Source organism: Nannobrachium achirus, assembly GCF_963921795.1.
Source record: "Nannobrachium achirus genome assembly, chromosome: 2".
Taxonomy (NCBI): Eukaryota; Metazoa; Chordata; class Actinopteri; order Myctophiformes; family Myctophidae; genus Nannobrachium; species Nannobrachium achirus.
In genome coordinates, this window is record NC_137811.1 from 25,974,219 (window position 1) to 25,995,041 (window position 20,823).

At 44.4% G+C, this 20,823-nt stretch overlaps 1 protein-coding gene across 1 annotated transcript in view; it reads left to right on the forward strand.

Moving 5' to 3' along the window:
- Positions 1–20,823, forward strand: part of adgrb1a (adhesion G protein-coupled receptor B1a) — a gene marked incomplete at both ends in the record, with an annotated part of 153,781 nt that overhangs the window by 88,261 nt on the left and 44,697 nt on the right. Inside the window, 7 exons of the mRNA XM_080753315.1 lie at positions 515–709; positions 1,860–1,928; positions 4,196–4,304; positions 8,308–8,451; positions 16,058–16,133; positions 18,829–18,931; positions 20,260–20,303. Of these exons, the coding sequence (XP_080609441.1) occupies positions 515–709; positions 1,860–1,928; positions 4,196–4,304; positions 8,308–8,451; positions 16,058–16,133; positions 18,829–18,931; positions 20,260–20,303 (740 nt within the window). The remainder of the gene's footprint in view (positions 1–514; positions 710–1,859; positions 1,929–4,195; positions 4,305–8,307; positions 8,452–16,057; positions 16,134–18,828; positions 18,932–20,259; positions 20,304–20,823) is intronic.

Consider the following 20,823-nt stretch of genomic DNA (forward strand, 5'->3'; position numbering starts at 1 on the left):
CAGGGTTCCCCAATAGGCGGCCCGCGGGCCATTTGCGGCCCGTGGCGGGCTACTGTCTGGCCCCCACCAACCCCAGTAATAATGGTGGTATAAGAGCAGCAACAACACTATATCGTCGTTGTCGGGTGGAAACCTCGTATCTCCAATTTGTACGTTCTTTCGCAAAGTAAAGCCCTGCTTCATCATACAAGGCCGTCGCACAAAAGTAGTGAAAACAGCAGATCTACAAGCACACAACGCCTCGCGGTGCGAGGCGTTGTGTGCTTGTAGATCGGCTGTTTTCACTAGTTTAAATCATTTTTAAAATGCTAAATGCAAAACGAACAGTTTTGGACATACAAGATTTTCACCTGACAACGACGATATCTGAACTGTCGCTGGAGTAGCGGGAACGCCAGTGTTGCCTCGGCTTGGTACCCTAGACATAATTCGGCCCTTGGGGAAAACTAATTGGGGAACCCTGCTGTACTGTAACTAATTGGAATAACAGAAACCTTGCTTTCTCCGACCTCAGACTCGGGAGCACCTGTCGAAGGCGCAGCGTGGCCTTGTGGGAGACGGAGTTTCCGAGGTGATGAGCAAACTGAGGGAGACGTCCAGTGACGGGACCAGCTACAGTGGAGACCTGCTGGCCATCGTGGACGTGCTGAAGAACATGACGGAGATCTTCAGGAGGGCCTACTGGAGCCCCAGCAGCACAGACATGAGGGTAAGTGGGATGGATGGGACCAGGGGGCGTCACAAGGGGTAGGAAAGACATCGAAACATAGATTTTTCAAAAAACCTTAGAAGGATTTGAAATATTCAAAGATTTTCATGATTTTTCAAAAATAGCAGATGTACAAGCTCGCAGCGCGGCACCGAGTGCCGCGCTGTGAGCTTGTATATCTGCTATTTTTCAATAGTTAAAGCACAGGGGCCCCACAGTGAATCCTTGTACCCGGGGCCCAGAATTTGGTGCGACACCCCTGGATAGGACTATTAGGGACGATATGAACATTTCATGTCACGATTATTGTGACCAAAGAAATTGCGATTTACGATATTATCGCGATAATCAAAATATCCTCAATATCCATTATCCTAGCTGGGGCAGATCGTTTGCCCAAAAAATAGCAGGTTGCGACACGTTGTGAGCTTGTAGATCGCCTATTTTTTGGCAAAGAGATGTGTTAGAGAGTGAAAAAAAGACTGTATCATATTATTTACAGGTCCGTTTTACCAATTATAGAGGGTTTAAGTGGCACCAGATATGCAGCACGGCTAATAAAAGGTGAATTGATCCCAGTGCTTGACGGAGGACAATTTCACAATACATTTTTATCTCCACTTTACAATTATTGCGAGTGTTTTTTATCACGATAAACGATAATAACGATTATCATCCCATCCCAATTGTGGGTCACGGACCAATTGTTATAGGTCACGACCCAAGTAAAAATCATTTTTTTCTCTCCGACATGTAAGAAAATATATGTATTTCAAAAGATTGTTTTATTATTGAAATGAATAATTGTATACATTTTAAAACAAACAAACAAATCTAAGAAATGTCTTGGGGGCAGAGGTTTGCGCTCCCGCAAGGGAGACCCCAGTTCTTATATAAAACTTTATTAACAAAAGCGATTTTGAATTATATTCATAAGAAACACAGCTGTAGCCGAGAGGCTTGAAGCATTTGTCTTAATGAGCAGTGTGTTGAAATGAAGCAATTGTTGCTTGTTGACTCTGGAGTGGCGGGTATCAATTCCAACTTCATTATTTTCTCATCAAAGTGAAAGCGATCTTTGCTGCCAAACCCTCAACACTCATTACATGCTCTACATATTTTTTAGTGTGTGTGTTTTTTCTCCTTACAGAACTTTGTCCAATCTGTCAGTAACCTGCTGATGGAGGAGAACAGGGAGAGATGGGAGGAAGCACAGCTGGTTAGTGTCACACCCGCATCTTATATACTGTACGTATCCAGTGTCCAGGGACGTGCTGGCCATTGGGAAAAGCGGGACAACTCCCGAACGGCCGGTTCATTCCCAGGCCGGTCCAGGCCGGCCATTAGGAAAAAAATCTAAATAAAATGTCTGCCTTCGTTCCATTTTGGGGGCTGGGCGGCCAACAAAGTAAATTGTCACTGTCGGGCAGAAACCTCGTATCTCTTTCGCAAAGCAAAGCCCTGCTTCACCATACAAGGCCGTTGCACAAAAGTAGTGAAAACAGCCGATCTACAAGCACACAACGCCTCGCGGTGCGAGGCGTTGTGTGCTTGTAGATCGGCTGTTTTCACTAGTTTAAATCATTTTTAAAATGATAAATACAAAACAAACTGTTTTGGACATACAAGGTTTCCACCTGACAATGACAAAATATAACTAATGTACAGTAATTGGCCCACTGGCTTGTCACTTGTCATGATGTGAAACGGCAAATCTTTGAGATCTCTCTATAGCGCGCAATGAGGGTCTCTACAACTTTTTCCCGGGCTGAATCAGGGGCCCAGCACGTCCCTGCCAGTGTCATATAAATAGAGAGAGTTATGACACTAGCGTCGACTCCCATTGTAAGCGTGGAAAGCGGACGTGACGTCACTGTTTAGCGTACTGGAGTATGGTGATATTCCTGCTGCTCTTCAGCCTCGTCCAACTCCATTGTAACCAAGGCGTTTTTACTCGCTGGTAAGTAGAGTAAATCACGTATTTTCCCCCTTTTAACACATTCACGGGCCTTTCCAAGTTAGTTTAAGTAAATTTTAAAGTCAATAAAGTCAAATTTCTTACATTAAACATTAACTAGAGCCGATTACGTGAAATAATAATGTTGCCTACCTTGGAGAGGTCCGTGAATGCGTTAAAAGGGTGAAAAAGACATGATTTAGTCTACTTACCAGCGAGTGAAATACAATGGAGGTGAACGGGGCTGAAGAGCAGCAGAGACTTGTTAAGAATGAAACCAGGCTCCAGCGATGCCACTTCCGGTCTGCGGCGAGATCAAAGCGTGACGCCACTCTCCATACACTACGTATCCCCTCACTTCACCAAACATAGATTCCTTTAGTGCTGGGGTTACATTTTGGGTCACACGATGGGTCGCAAGTAGCCCCTTTTCCACTAAGAGGTGGACCCAAAACTTTCCAGAACGTGAACCTATTTTTTTCCCTTTTTTCTAGTTTTGTTTCCATAGCGCACAGACCAGTTTCAGACCAGGTTCTGGGAACCTTTTTTGGGTCCTGCTCTTGATGTAGTACTAAACTTGAGTATGGGTGGGCCCATCAGCGATTCTGCTCTTTTTTTGGACCTTCCCAGTTAGGTCTGGTTATATGGAAACGTAAGCAGAACTTGGTCCAGGAACTTCACGTGGGTTCTTGAAAGTTCTTGGTTCTGGAAAGTTCTGGTTCCAGTTCTGGTTCCGCCTCGTCGTGGAACAGGGGCTTAAATATGTGATGTGTTTTGAGCTTGTACATCTGGCTTTGTCCATTTGTCCAAGGTCGGGTCACATTTGCCAAGCATTCCATCGATCATAGATAGATAAGGCGTCAGTGACATACAGTGAGTACTGTATTGCCGGTGGAGCACTGTAAACATGGTACACATGGTAAACAGTTATTTCCAATGAAAGGAGCGATATTGGGAGATATTGTGCAAAAAGCAAACCATAATGTCTGCCATTTCACTTCTTGGCTGGGAAGGAAGCTACTGCAGCCGTGTGACATATCGGAAATGGGAACATCGACCATGAAGCGTGGGACAGTTCGCTAATATTTGCCAGAAATGACAAAAGAACGTGTGCATGTGACTGTGCATGTTCACTGATGTATGTATGTGTGCTCGGTCAGGCCAAAGTGAATAATTAATCATTTTCTACCTCTCCTTCTCTCTCCCTCCTTCTCTCTCCCTCCCTCTCTCTCTCTCTCTCTCTCTCTCTCTCTCTCTCTCTCTCTCTCTCTCTCTCTCTCTCTCTCTCTCTCTCTCTCTCTCTCTCTCTCTCGTTTGTTGTCTTTGTCTATTTCTGTCTCTGTCTGTTCATCCGGCCTTATGTGTCTCTATCCTTCTCTTGTCATCTCTCCGTCTGTCTGTCTGTCTGTCTCCCTCCCACTCTGTTTGCCTCCGAACTCTCTCTCTCTCTCTCTCTCTCTCTCTCTCTCTCTCTCTCTCTCTCTCTCTCTCTCTCTCTCTCTCTCTCTCCCTGTATCTCTGTCACTCAGCTGGGGCCCAACATCAAGGAGCTCTTCCGTCTGGTGGAGGACTTTGTAGATGTCATCGGCCTGAGGATGAAGGATTTCCAGGACATGTACGAGGTCACAGAGAACTTAGGTCAGCCATTACCCCCAGGCAACACTCCTCCTGTACACAGAAACAAGCAACATTATAGTATTGTTATTGTTGAGTTTTTTTTTTTTCCAGTGCAATACTGTGACTAGCGATTTTCTTCAAAACTGCTCAGCCTCAGAGACACACAAAACATCGACGCTGGCAGGAGATAAATGCTGGATTATTGGAGAAGTGCCCGGCGTACCGCATGGGACTTACAACTTTGAGAGAAAACTGATCCTCCATATACTGTGCTATATTTATCTCCCAATATCTATCTTGAGACAGCAAAGTTAGGCCAAATATTACCTCACACACACACACACACACACACACACGCACACACGCACACACACACGCACACACACACACACACACACACGTGCGTGCGCACGTGTGCGTATTTGTGTATGTGTTTATTAAGTCTCGTGGGAGCTTAATGCACATTCCGTGTCGGCTGCTACGCTGACAAGCGTTAGTCAGTGGTGTAAAGTAACTAAGTACATTTACTCAAGTACTGTACTTACTGTAAGTACAATTTTGAGGTATTTTTACTTTAATGGAGTATTTCCAATTTTCAGCACTTTTACTCCCACTCCACCACATATCGGAGGCAAATATTGTACTGAAAACTTAGTAGATTTTGATTATTATTACAAAACATACACTAACCACTTCAGCCCTACAGTATACAGTATGTAAAGTAGCCATTTGAAAATAGCAGATCTACAAGCTCATATGCAACACATTGTGAGCCTGTAAAAATCATCTATACAAATCAGCTATTTTCAAAATATTTTTTTTTATACATTTTGAACTTTAGGTATATTTGGATGCTGATAATTTTGTACTTGAGACATTTCGAATCTGGGACTTCTACTTGTACTTGTAACAGAGTACAAGTAGAAGTCCCAGATTCAAAATGTCTCAAGTCCCATATTCAAATTGCAGTATTGATACCATTACCAAATAAAGAAATGTTGTAGATCACGCAGTCACTGCTGCTCTCCGTGACTCACAGCACGGGAGAGACCGCGGCAGCAACCAGAGCCACTGAGTCGGGCCGGTTAGCATCTCATCCAGGGAGTGTGTGCAGGGACGTGCTGGCCATTGGGAAAAGCGGGACAACTCCCAAACGGCCGGTTCATTCCCGGCCGGTCCAGGCCGGCCATTAGGAAAAAATTTAAAATAAAATGTCGGCCTTCGTTCCATTTTGGGGGCTGGGCGGCACACAACGGTGCGAGGCGCTGTGTGCTTGTAGATCGGCTGTTTTCACTAGTTTAAATCATTTTTAAAATGATAAATACAAAACAAACGGTTTTGGACATACAAGGTTTCCACCCGACAACAACAGAATATAACTCATGTAATTGGCCCACTGGCTTGTCACTTGTCATGATCTGAAATGGCAAATCTTTGAGTAGCAGCAGCAGCGCTATAGAGAGATCTCTCTCTATAGTGCGCAATGAGGGCCTCTACAACTCTTTTTCCCGGGCTGAATCAGGGGCCCAGCATGTCCCTGAGTGTGTGTGTGTGGGAACTCAGGCCAGATGAGAGGTCCTGTTTATAGCGGCGCCACCTTGCTGTTTGCAGCCAAGCAGTCGCCTACGCCTTTGACATTTTGTCCCGTGGCTACTGACCCCCCCCTGAGTCCCACGCACACCTCGCTCGTAAACACAGCCGCCAGCCATACCGATATCATGTTCTTTTCTCCTACTCCCTCCTAGTGTATAGGTAATTGCAGCTAAACGAGAACAGGTGAGGTGTGTTTCAAAAGGGCCACAGTAAAATCCAGAGGGTTAATGTAACTTGTGTCAGTGTACAAATGTGTTTTGGCCATGAGAAAAAATACAACAAAGGAATTTTCAGTAATGCCACTTCTATGCAAATGACCAATATGTATGAAGTTGAACTTCTGTCCCCCTTGTCTTTTTTGTGCACATCTTACAAACCAACCGCACTTACATTTATTGAACCATATTGCTAATTTGTATATACATATACAAATATAAAGTTAAATATGCCCATGAAGTGACACGCTTATGTGAGCTTGTAGATCAGCTATTTTTTAATAGTCAATATATAAATAAGTGGTTAAAATGAGATTGATGCTATCTTAGCTACTTTTGCTGGGGACCCCCATTCAAGATGCTGTGAAAATAGCAGATTTAGAAAGCTATTTATCAGCTGTTTTCAAGTGGTATGGGTTGTTGCGACCGAAGGTCGCATATACTCTGAAGAATCGTGTCGCTTGAGTGTCCTTCCTTCCTTCCTTCCTTCCGTATCCTCGTGACCGTCCTTCCGTATCCTCTGTGATGTCAGTGTGATGTCAGCGAGTTGTGACATCACTTCCTGTACAGGGCGGCTACACGAAATGTGGATAATACTATATATGGAGATAGTCCAGTCCATCATGTCATATGGGACTACCGTCATAGAAAGTAGCCATTGTTAGGCCGGAGTCATTGGCTGTCTAAACATGGAGATGTGGAGGATAACACTATATATGGAGATAGTCTAGTCCAATATGTCATATGGGACTAACGTCATAGACAGTAGCCATTGTTAATCCGGAGTCAATGGCTGACTGTCTGTACAGGAAGTGATGTCACATGACATACTTTTTATGCCCATATATGAGTCCTAACATGGAGATGTGGATAACACTATATATGGAGATAGTCTAGTCCAATATGTCATATGGAACTACCGTCATAGACACAGCCATTGACTCCGGCCTAACAATGGCTACTGTCTATGACGGTAGTCCCATTATGACATGATGGACTGGACTATCTCCATATATAGTGTTCTCCACATTTCCATGTTTAGGCCCCATCGCTCACACCCTCGATGGGGTTGGCGATAGGGCCTTTCTGTGTGGAGTTTGCATGTTTCCCCGTGTCTCCTAGGGTTGATACCCTCACAAAAACATGAACAAACTCCCCCCAGAATGATAACAACTAGAATCGTCAGAGAAACACTGTGGTTGGCCAGATAGTCAAGAATTGGCGCGACCTCGCCCTTTAGGGCGAGGTCGCATGTCACCCTGAGGTGTCTTACTAGTATATATACTGTAGGTTTAAAGAGATTTTAAACAGATTTTGATGCTATACTGTATATTAACACATTTTAGTGGGCAGTCTGGGCACCCCCCTGGACCTGCCTCAACCCCTGGGGGGTCATTTGAGAAGCACTGTGTTTTCTGACCTGCTGATGGGGTCTGTCTGTGTGTCTTTCTGTCCTGTCTCTCTGGGTTATAATAAGAGTAAAAGTAATAGCCACTTAGCCAGCACTCTGCGAAGCTTTGAATTCATAGATGCACAGACAGCATACACGGAGCGTTTCGGCGCCAAGCCTTCCTCTGCGTGTATCACGGACGCCGCAACGCGTCTGTCTGTGTATGCTGTCCATGCATCTATGAATTAAAAGTACCAGAAGCAGGGACGTGCTGGGCCCCTGATTCAGCCCGGGAAAAAGAGTTGTAGAGGCCCTCATTGCGCGCTATAGAGAGAGAGATCTCTCTATAGCGCTGCTGCTACTCAAAGATTTGCCATTTCAGATCATGACAAGTGACAAGCCAGTGGGCCAATTACATGAGTTATATTTCGTCGTTGTCGGGTGGAAACCTTATGTCCAAAACCGTTTGTTTTGTATTTATCATTTTAAAAATGATTTAAACAAGTGAAAACAGCCGATCTACAAGCACACAACGCCTCGCGGTGCGAGGCGTTGTGTGCTTGTAGATCTGCTGTTTTCACTACTTTTAATTTTTACTTTTGTGCAAACAGTTTAATTGTTTCCTAATGGCCGGCCTGGACTGGCCGGGAATGAACCGGCCGTTCGGGAGTTGTCCCGCTTTTCCCAATGGCCAGCACGTCCTTGACCAGAAGGACGTCAGAGTGCTAGCTATTACTTTCTTTCTGTGAATCTTCGTGAGCCGTGCAAACTGCATTATATACAGACTGAGTGTGCTAGTTTTTGTCTTCTTCTCTGGGTTCTACAGTTCTGAGCATCCACAAGCGGCCGGTGGCCGGTAATGCTGACATCAACTTCCCCATGAAGGGCTGGAGGGGGATGGTGGACTGGGCCCGGAGCTCTGAGGACAGGGTCACTGTGTCCAAGAACATCCTCTCCACTGGCACGCCAGGTAAGAACCTACAACAACAACAACAACAACAACAACAAGGGAGCTTAAACCAGTGGTTCTCAACCTGTGGGGTCCCCAAATTATTTTGGGGGGTCCCCTGTGCAACATTGTTTTCTCACTCAACAGTAAACTAACCAACATAAAGTTTAAGCATGGGGGTATCTGCACATTTCTAAATTGACAATTTAAGGACCTTTTAATACCTCTAAAGTGACAAATTAAACATTGGCCAAATTGTCAAATATTAGAGGCAGAAATTGTGAAATTAGCTGATCTACATGCTCTCAATGCCTCACGTTGCGAGGCGTTGAGAGCATGTGGATCTGCTATTTTCACAATAGAACCGTGTTATTCAAAATGTAATAACTCAACTCTCAAAAAATTATGATTATTTTGGAGGTCGCGGCCTGAAAAGGTTGAGAACCACTGGCTTAAACCACTGTTCCACAACTTAAGGTTGGGATTTGGAACCAGAGGAACCGGATCCAATATTGAGGTTTCAGAGCTGGTATGTGGACGTCAACCAAAGATACCAATACACCAACATACGGTAGCCAGTGCAAAATTGTAGCGTATCAAATATTGTCCGATACCGATATGTGACCGATATATCGGTGCATCCCTATACTATACACATGAGAATATTTTGCAAATGTTGTAAAGAGCTAAAAATTTTACTTTAACCACTTTCAAACTAACATTCCTATTTTGGGCATCTCAGGCAAAAAGAAAGTTGAAAAATTATCAGAACTGCAAGCTGACAACGTGTCACATCGCAACACATTATGTCGTTGAAGATCAGTTGCGCTTACAGTAAATGATTAAACCCCTAAAAGACTTGAGAACTGTTCAGTAACTTTACAACAAGCAAGTTTAGTAAGTATGCAAACAGCTAGGAATGCGAACTACCAACTATTTCCAACTGCACAGTCCACAGTGCATAGTGATTAACTCACTAACTCTGTAAACATCTCAGAACTAATTACTGACTGTCAGAAGAACTATTTACCAACTGCAAACGGCTTGAAAACACAAAGCAAACAGCTCCAGTTAATTGTAATGACTCAGACCCTCATTATATTTGTCCAACATAGAGTGTGCGAGGCTGACTTCTGTGCGGAGTTGAGTGGGACTCTCTCTGATTGCCACGGAACTGAAGCTGAAGGGTTGCATTGTTCGGAGCCAAAAGGATTGTTTGGCACCAGGGGGGGGGCTGGTGGGGATCTGGGTCGTTAGCGACCTTTTCACCGCTCGCATGCTAACGAGGCCGTCACTCCTAATCAGGAGTCAACAGGAGCCAATCAGGAGCAATTAGAGGTAATTTCCTCCCCAGCTGTGAGATGTGTCTCCATGGCTGCGGCGGAGCCGGCATCAGCAGCCAGTCATGCCTCCGCAGCACCTGACATGTGCAGCGTGGATGAGCTCGCAGGTTTGCCAAAGTGTCTCTCTTCTCTCTCTCGACGGCCTGCTTTGCTCTGATTGATAATGTACGGTCGCTGCTGGCACCCTCTGCTGCGAGACCTTTTCGGAGCGGCGAGGTAGAAGCTCACGCATGATGAGCAAACACGCACTTAGTGATGAAAGAATTAGTACTCGCACGTTTTACTTAAGAAAAAATATCAGTACTGCAATGCAGATATACTATACTATACACACATTATAAGCTTGTAGCTATTTTCAAATGGACGAAATATATATACGGCTTAAGTGGTTAGTGTGTTTTATAATAATAATGAAAATCTACAAACTAACTAGTATCTAAAGTTTTCATTATGTAATTGCAGTGGAGTAAAAAATACAATATTTTCCTCTGAGTACTGCAAATGTATACAGTAGTTATTTTACACTGCTGAACACATGGCGGCAGCCCTTACCTGCCTACCCACATGCAGGCGAGTTGAGAAAGAGACATTCTGACAAGGAGTCAATGAACAAACAAACACGCATTAAACCAGATAGTCAAACTCTGGGGGTGAATATGAAGTGAAGTAATGTGCACAAAAATGCACCTAGCAACAGACAAACACCGGGAGAAGTCGAGTGTCATACACGCTTATGTAGGGGGGAAAGGGAGCATGTGCCCACACACGTTAGTAGGCCAACACACGAACACACATGTACAAAAGATATGCATAATATGATTCATTGTGTTCTTGGTAAAATCATCCTCCCAAGAAAGTAAAAATAAAACAATCCCTTCAGGTCTATATCTCTTTTGTTCCACCAGTGACGAGCACATATTGTCACTGTCGAGTGGAAACCTTGTATCTCTATATTCCTTTCTTTTTTTGTTGTTTCCCCATGCCCTTCTTCGGTGTCCAACGTGCAAAAGTATAGCAAAAATACAATAGCCGATCTAAAGCTCACAACGCATCGTATCAGAAGAGTTGTAAGCTTGTAGGTCAGGGTTTTATAAATATTTAACCAATGAAAAGTATTGACTTGAGACTAAAATAATAACTACATCAGATTCATTGGAATACAGGTTCTTTTTTCCCCATTTCCTAAAAAGCAATGGTTTTCGACATGCAAGGTTTCCACCCGACAGCAACGATATTCAGCCAAAGTTGGGGTTGACGAGCGGGACATACTTTCCTCCTGCGTGTCACGGTCCGTTCCCCAACGATGCCCATGGGAGCTCAGCTGCAACCTGGAAGCAATATAGCCCGTAGTGTGGCGCTGAGAGCAGGGGCGTCACACCAAGTTCTGGGCCCTGGGTACAAGGATTCACCGCGGGCCCCCCATGAATGTTAACTATTGAAAAATAGCAGATATACAAGCTCACAGCGCGGCACCGAGTGCATACCTTTTCATGTCAAGGACCTCCAAGATATGTATTTGGCCACAGACCCCCATCTCAAAATATTTAGTTCCAGGGACCCCCAGAAGCAAAATTTTAGTAACAAATGTCCGCTTAAAAAATACATATATTCAAAGATTTGCACACATTTTCACGACTTTTCAAAAATAGCAGATCTACAAGCTCGCAGCGCGGCACTCGGTGCCGCGCTGTGAGCTTGTATATCTGCTATTTTTCAATAGCTAAAGTATAAAATAATTAAGGCCCCTCCACCACCTTGGGCCCTAGTAACTCAGTCCCACTTTCCTACCCCTTGTGACGCCCCTGCTGAGAGCTCCCAGGCTGCCACACGAGCATGGCAGAGCACGGGCGATGTGGATGGCTTCAGATGGCGTGGCAGATGGGGTCCGGGCTGTGAGCCTCTGACACTGCAGCGTGCAGGAGAAAGGCAGTGGTGGAAGAAGAAGGCTATACTCTCCCATTTTGGATTTAACCACTTAAACCCTCTCTAGTATTATAGTGAAAACTGACTTGAGTTACCACCAGTAAGACTCCCTAATCGGGAGATAAGCGACGGTCAGGTCGCAGTGTGATTTTAGGCCAAAATGTGTAGGAGCAGTGTCCAAAAATGTGTTTGAAAAAATCAGCCTGATGGTGGCGCTATATGGGACAGATCCATGTTGATGACATGAGTGTAGACATACTGTGTAGCGATTTGCGTGATTTTAGGGCAAAATATGTAGGAGTAGTGTCCAAAAATGTGTTTTAAAAAATCGGCCTGAAGGTGGCGCTAAATGGGACAGATCCACGTTGATGACATGAGTGTAGAGCAAGTGTGTACCGATTTGCGTGATTTTAGGGCAGAAATTGTAGGAGCAGTGTCCAAAAATGTGTTGTGCAAGAATCGGCTAGAAGAGGGCCATGTGAGAATTGATGGGTGGAGATTGTGGATTTAGTCTAGTAGCCAAAATGTGAACCCAGACATTTTGAGTACCCTAAAGTTTTATGTTAGAAATGTTGAGTAAGTGTCCCCAGCATGTAGAAACTGCCGGATGCTAACTTGTATATGTTGAGCAATTTCCATAATTTGCATAATAAGCTTTAATTAGCATAAATCACCTATATGGATAATATGTCAAAAACTGATGGAACGATTTGAACAATATTGGAGTGGTTTTGGGGGTTATTGAAGATGCTGAATTCATTTTTGACATTTTCTAAATTCAAAATGGCCGCTTTAAACCGTAAATGGCCATATACCAACTTAAATTGGGATGATTTTGATACTTTTTTGTTGATTTTGATTATGAATTAAATTATAAATGTAGTTATTTATATGCTTATACATTATCTGCATTTCAAAAGCCAAATATAGACAATGCACACAAAATGATTAGAACAATGACTGCCACAATAGCCTAGCAAAAATAGTCAATTCATCATTTGGAAAATCAACAAAAAACTATCAAAATCATCCCAATTTAAGTTGGTATATGGCCATTTCCGGTTTAAAACAGCCATTTTTAATTTCGAAAATGTCAGAAATGGATTCAGCATCCTCAATAACCCCCAAAACCACTCCAATATTGTTCAAATCAGCCAATCAGTTTTTGACATATTATCCATTATTATAGGTGATTATGCTAATTAAAGCTAATTATGCTAATTATGAAAATTGCTCAACATATACAAGTTAGCATCCGGCAGTTTCTACATGCTGGGGACCCATACTCAACATTTCTAACATAAAACTTTAGGGTACTCAAAATGTCCGGGTTCACAATGGGGCTCTATGGGCTGGCTACTAGACTAATTGGCAGGCAAGGAGTGTGTGTGCAAAATTTGGCAACGGTTGCGGAGATATGAGCAGGGCAAAAGTGTGACGTGTGACAGATGGATGGACGGACAGCTGGTCGAGGTTTTGACAGTATAACTGCGACCTGACGGTCGCAACTATACTCGCACCGCTTTTCCCAAAATAATCTCTCAAATAAATGTAGTGGAGTATAAAAGTACAACGTTTGCCTCTAAGTAATGTATGTAGAATATTGTCGTTGTCGGGTGAAAACCCTGTATGTCCAAAACCGTTTGTTTTGCATTTATCATTTTAGAAATGATTTAAACTAGTGAAAACAGACGATCTAAAAGCACACAGTGCGAGGCGTTGTGTGCTTGTAGATCTGCTGTTTTCACTACTTTTGTGCGACGACCTTGTATGATGAAGCAGGTCTTTACTTTGCGAAAAAAACATTCAAATTTGAAACTTGGATACATTGAAATTCTCAAGTAATGTAAACGCATCTTGAAATTGTACTTAGTTACTTTACACCACTGGGAGAAAGAGAGCCTTGCTTCGCTACGGGGCTCCCTTCTCCCCCTGGACCCCCTGAGTCTCCCCACTTTACTCTGGCACTCCCACGGTGCCGCTTTGAGAAACATCTTCGACTTTCTTCTCATGTCAGTGACATGGTGTGACGTCTCTCTGTCACAGCTGGGTGGAAGCTGTGTTGGAGGGGCATAAGGCCTGTGTGTGTGTGTGTGTAGTGTGTAGTGTGTAGTGTGTGCGTGGTGCGTGCGTGCGTGAATGTGTGTGTGCGTGCGTGCGTGACTACTACTGTACGTGTGTCTCCATGGGCATATAATGCAAAGTGCATAAGCAACACATTTGTTTCTAATGCTTTTAACTTTTAATGTCTTTGTGTGGGAGACTTGCACATAAATAGCACAACAAGAGCAGTATGATGGCTGACTTGTGCATGTATGTTTATGGATTTGCGCACTGCATGCATTTGCGGGACAACGTGTGTGTGTGTGTGTGTGTGTGTGTGTGTGTGTGTGTGTGTGTGTGTGTGTGTGTGTGTGTGTGTGTGTGTGTGTGTGTGTGTGTGTGTGTGTGTGCGCGCACGTTTGAGTGTGCATGACATACAGTCTTGGTTTGCTTTGAACTTTTAATGTGTTTACGTATGAGTGGTTTGCAGCATGCGTGCTTTGAATGCGAGCTCACATGCAGTGTATACATCTCTGTATGTTTTTTGCATGTACAGGCTTGCGGTCATCATGCCTGTTTGCATACGTTATATTGTTTGTGTGCACATGTGTATGTACAGTTATACATGTACATACATGTGCATGTATGATTCTCATGGATGTCTATGTGTACATGTGTGAACGGACAGCGTTTATAGTTGGCTAGTCATGTGGGTCAGCTCCAGTGTAAAACATCTCTTGGGAGGCGCCCACTTCACCTCGTAGAGCACAGAACCAACAAGGCTCAGTCCTTGCTGCAGCCGACCCTGCTTCATGCCCCCCCAATCTCTCTATCACCATTTCCTGTCTCTCTCTACTGTCACTATTGAATACAGGCTTCAAAATGGCCAAAAGACTAACTTAATTGAACCCAGGCATCCAAAATTGTGGGGAACATTAATGCAAAAATAGCAGCGCAATGCGTAGTGAGCTTGTAGATCTGCAATCGTTTTGCCAAGATGTGCACTTAAGCAACTCCAACTGATCCAAAATGCCGCAGCACGACTGGTCTTCAACCAGCCAAAATTCTCACATGTCTCCCTCCCCACTGGCTCCCGGTTGCGGCCCGCACAGAATACAAAACACTGATGCTGGCCTTCAAGGCAGCCAAAGGTATGGCACCTCCATACCTCCAAAGCCTGATCAACCCCTACAACCCCACCCGTTCACTCAGATCAGCTAACACAGGGATGCTGACAGAACCCTCGCTAAAAAACCCAGGACAAAGATCCACTAGTCCTAGACAATTTGCCCTCGTTGCCCCCAAACTGTGGAATAAACAGCCTGTCACACTTAGAATGACAGACTAACTCCCTAGCTTCCGCCATGGCCTGAAGACTCACCTCTTCAGACTCCACCTAAGCCTCTAGCACTTAATGTAGCAATTGCCTACCCTAAATGACCAGACATGAAAACTAGATAGCATTTTTTTTAGGTTTTACATAACATTGTTTATTGATTAGGTGCTTGGTCTACCGACATTATCTTTATTTGTATTTCTTTTTATTTCTATTAGAAGTCGCTCTGGATTAAGAGCGTCTTCTAAATGCCTAAATTGTAAAGTGTAAATTCATGCGAAGGGCCGGACTGGTTCAATGTTTATTTAAACGCGGGCTTGCGGTCACAGGCCCTCGATACGCGGCAATGCACTAGCAGTGCATTGTGGGACTTGTAGTATTGTGGTGGTGCGTGTGTAACAGAGTGACTCATTGCCTCAGCCTGATGGCATCAAAAGTCTAATATCTCCCCCAGTCCATAGGGATATCCCTTTGGTCTGATGGGTAAGATGTTGGACTTTCATGCGGGAGACCTTGGTTCGAATTCCAGGCATTGCACATGCAATTTACCAGTGGGCCAGTTCTAATAGTAATTAAATATCATCCCACGGGCCGAAGATAATTCAATCACGGGCCTAATTTGGCCCCCGGTCCTTGAATTTGACATAATGTGGTTTAAGTTGTACTGTAAAAGGAAAAAGAATAGCAGTTTGGGTGTCTTGCCTTATTTCATCATAGGCTACGGTTATGGTGGTTAGTTATAGGGGGGCCTTGGTATGGGCAAGTTTGAGAACCTCTGGTCTGGGCATCTGTCCCCCGCATCAGTTAGAATATGTTGTCTAATACTGACTGGAACCCACACTCAGCTCATAACTCCCACCTCCCACTGTGTACTATCTCTCAATCAGCGCAGCCATCCTTGATCTCACTCCTTTGCCCTGTCTCCTTTGTGTTTCTGTGTGTGTTTCTGCGTGTGTTGCTGCGTGTACATGTGCTGTCACAGATCTAGACGACGCCTCCACGTTTGTGACTGGCATCGTCCTCTACAGGAACCTGGGCAGCATCCTGTCTCTACAGAGGTAAGGCTGCAAGGCTCTCCTCCCCTCAGCTGTACAATCAGGGGCGTCACAAGGCGGGGTAAAGTGGGACTGAGTTAGGGCCCAAGGTGGAGGGGCCTTAATTATTTCATACTTTAGCTATTGAAAAAATAGCATATCTACAAGCTCACAGCGTGGCACCGAGTGCCACGCTGCGAGCTTGTAGATCTGCTATTTTTGAAAAGTCGTGAAAATGTGTGCAAATCTTCGAATATATGTATTTTTTAAGCGAACATTTGTAGCTCAAATTTTGCTTCTGGAGGGTCCCTGGAACTAAATATTTTGAGATGGGGGTCCGTGGCCAAATACATATCATTTTGGGGGTCCTTGACATGAAACAATTTAAGCACCACTGACATAGAAACATAGAAAAAAAAAAAACGTTAGATTTGAAATATTCATAAGACTTGCACAAATATAGCCTGATTTCAGACTCAGCGCTAGAGTCCGCTCAGAGAGTGGGCGGGTCTATTGGCTGGAGCCAGGCAAGCACAAATGACGATTTTTTTCAAAAATAGCAGATCTACAAGCTCGCAGCGTGGCACTCGGTGCCACGCTGTGAGCTTGTAGATCTGCTATTTTTCAATAGTTAAAGCACAACACTCATGGGGGGCCCGCAGTGAATCCTTGTACCCAGGGCCCAGAATTTGGTGCGACGCCCCTGTATACAATGCCGCAACGACTCCAGACTTTTCCCTGCCTGTCAACTGAAACATTCGTGGCAACACTGAAACAGGGATTTGACACAGAAGTGACAGCGCCCTGGCGGCGCAGCGCGGCGGGTTCCGCGTGCAGCATGCGTGACTTTGATCTCCACGAGGGAAAGGGGATTTCATGTGAGGGGGGGAATTCTGGCGTTTTCAGAAAGATTAACATACATTTTGCTATGCAGCTGTGTTTGTTTCTGACAGCATGTGTGGCATTGTAGCGCGTGGGCTTGCACCATGCGTGCGTTTGCTCATGGGTGCGTGGGTGCATGTGTGACTGGGTAAGATACAGTACTACGGGCATGCTGTACATGTATGTGTGCTTCTGTACTGTATGCAGTGATCTATTTGTTTTTGTCGTGTCGCTTTGATTCCTGCAGTGCAGATCTCTCCATTATGCTAATGTTGCGCTGCATAATGATACGGGAACATGTGTAGTGTAAGGAAGCACGAAGAGCAAAGTAGAATCCCGCTCCACTCCTCCCACGTACTCGTTTTCTGGAAAACGAACGCATTTCTGTGCAGAAGTGAATTATGTCTTTTGTCTCTCTCCACATGGCTTGGCTCCTCTTAATATTCCTGTTTGTTAGCCACCCAGACACCCACTATACTCCCCCCCACCGCTCTCCCTCCACCCCTCTCTGCATCTGATTTTGTCTTCGCGGAAATGGGATGAGTTTGAGGCAAGAGACGGCGTGACACAAGTGCTTAAGTTGACTGATTGCGTTTTGAGTTTGGCGAGGGAGATGTTGCATACAGGATGCAGTGTGTATCTGCAGGGGCGTCACACCAAATTCTGGGCCCTGGGTACAAGGATTCACTGCGGGCCCCCCCATGAATGTTGACTATTGAAGAATAGCAGACATACAAGCTCACAGTGCGGCACCGAGTGCTGCGCTTGTAGATCTGCTATTTTTTTTTTAATTGTGAAAATGTTTGCAAGAAACCTATGTTTCCATGTCAGTGGTGCTCAAACTTTTTCATGTCAAGGACCCCCAAGACGATATGTATTTGGCCACGGAGCACGGACCCCTATCTCAAAATATTTAGCTCCAGGGACCCCCCAGAAGCAAAATTTGAGTTACAAATGTTCGCTTAAAAGATACATATATTCAAGATTTGCACACATTTTCACGACTTTTCACTGTGAGCTTGTAGATCTGCTACTTTTCAATAGCTAAAGTTACTAGGGTTCCTCCACCTTCAGCCCTAGTAACTCAGTCCCACTAACCCACCCCCCCCCCCCCCCCCCCCCCCCCCCTTGTGGCGCCCCTGTGTATCTGAGGAGCAGGGAGCCGCTATACTGTCTGCGGGCTATGAAACATGTCTGGACCGACTGTACGTTTTGAAGGTATTGTCAGTGATTCCTCCCGCAATTTATTTTTGCCCTGATGTGGCCTCATTCAGTATGATTGATAGCGCCTATGAAAGCCAGATATTGCAATGCATACTAAAACGGGGGAAGGGAGATTGTGGAAACATCAAAATATTATAGAGAAATAAAAGTCAAGATGGGTGGAAAATATTGTGTACTACTCAGATGTATAACACCGTGCCCGGCCCGGGGGTCGTTGGGATGTTTGTTGTATAAGTTGATGCTTGGAGTTTCAGAGTTTTTAGCTTCTATAAATAGATTGAGGCGTCAGTTAGAGAAAGAAAATCGTTTTTTCTTTTTTTGGGAGCAATGAAGTGTTTTTATTTTCATCTCGATTCCCACAACCTCGGTCTCTGGACACAGTCTACTGTTTCTGATGTCTGCACCGTTTGCAGTCAAAATATTTACCAGCCAATTAGTCACACAGCTCAAGCTTCAAATGGATTATGATTGGGTGAGATGATCAAATCCTCAGATGCCACGCGCCCCCTCCTTGAAAGGGAATTGACTCGCCAGACTTTCCCCCCCCCCCTTTTTTCATTTAAAAGTGCTCAGAAGTTGGTATGAAATTGAGCATCTGTCGCTGTCTCCACAGGAACAGCACGGTGCTTAACTCCAAGGTTGTCTCTGTGACCATCAAACCCACACCAGCCTCCCTCTCTGCTCCCGTGGAGGTGGAGTTCTCTCACCTGTACAACGTAAGTGATTCTTCAGCCCTCAAATCAAGCAGCAGGGGAATTGCTGTACTCTCACTCAATTTATTATAAAAGCAAATTAAACAGGGGGCACGGTGGCACAGTAGTCCTGTCGCCTCACAGCTAGAAGGTTCTGGGTTCAATACCGTGTTCTCTCCTCTGCGTCGTCAGTGCCCAAACCCTATGTGGGGTAGTCGAAAGGGCCTTTCTGTGTGGAGTTTGCATGTTCTCCCCGTGTTTTCTAGGGTAGGTACCCTGACACAAAACACGCAGTAATCCTGGTCTCTATACTGCCTCCGGATGGAGGGGAAAGGAACTGGTTGGAATAACGTGTTCCTTCCACATCCTGGTCTCTATACTGCCTCCGGATGGAGGGGAAAGGAACTGGTTGGAATAACGTGTTCCTTCCACACATACTCCCCACTGTCAGGTGAAAGAAAGCAACTTGGACTCCTCATGCATAAAAGGAAGCATGAGGTCAGTCCGATGTCTTCCTTAGGTTGGCAGAGGGAGTGTAGCGTGCAGGATTACATTAGATAATTGACACCGGGTGAAAAATGGGTTACAAAATCGTGGGATAAAAATTACATAAAAAAAAATTAAAAAGCTAATTAAACAAACCCTGCCCGCACCAACATCTTTTTGTTCTATGTCCCGTGACTGTGACCTTTCGTACGTAAAACGCACTCATCTCTTTGGAGCGGCCCAAAAAAAACTGCCATTCCTTTAGCTATGTTACTAACGAACAAATGGACAGGGCCGATTACAGCAGTGGTTCCCGAACTTTTCAGTTCGAGACCCAAAAGAGGAGATTTAGAAGTGAAAATAGCAGACCTACAAGCACACAACAAGCTTGCAAGCTTGTAGATCGGCTATTTTCACTACTCCTTAATTATTATAATTTTTTATTTATGGAATTTCTTCGATTTGTGTTTTTTTTAATAGTGAATAAAAGACATAAAAAAATTATTTACAAAACTAACTTTTATTATTGTTATTATTATTTTTAAGTTACTGTTAATACTTTAGAGTTTGTGAAACAGTGGATTACAGTAACCTGACACATATTGCTGTGGGTTTGGAGAAAAGGATTATCGTGTTATTATTAATTTTATTTGTACCATTTATGTGTAGCCTACATCGATTCATAAAAAGATTAAGGAATCATTAGACTATAGTAATTATGAAATAATAATTACAAGAAGAAAATGCTATTTCTGATAGATTGCTATTTCCTATTAAATTGAAGGAATCATTAGACTAGTTATTATGAAAGACGAAAATGCTATTTCCTATAGATTGATTGTTCTTTTCATTCCCCCCTCTGTCAGGGCACCATCAACCAGACCTGCATATCCTGGGATGAGAGTGACAGGTAAGGAACCCGTTCTTTCAATCATTCACCTTATCGTTGGTGTCGGGTGGAAACCTTGTATATCCAAAACCGTTGGTTTGGTATTTATCATTTTAAAAATTATCTAAACTAGTGAAAACAGCCGATCTACAAGCACACAACGCCTCGCACCGCGAGGCGTTGTGTGCTTGTGGATCTGCTGTTTTCACTACTTTTGTGCGACGGCCTTGTATGATGAAGCAGGGCTTTTATTTTGCGAAAAACGTACACATTTGAAACTTGGAGATACGAGGTTTCTACCCGACAGTGGCGATATCTAACCATCCGTCCGTCATCCACTCATCCATGCAGTCCTGGAGGGACGTGCGGACGTCCAAAGCAGCTCATAGCCGGCCCGTCCCACACTGTTCGGAGAGCCGTCTCCCACTAGTGTATTGGCCGGCCGCTCGCCCGCCCAGCCCAGCCCAGCGTTTTTAATCTTGACAAAGTGACTGTGACACTCCCCTGTGAAAGGTGCTGAGTGTGTCAGACAGCTCCGCAG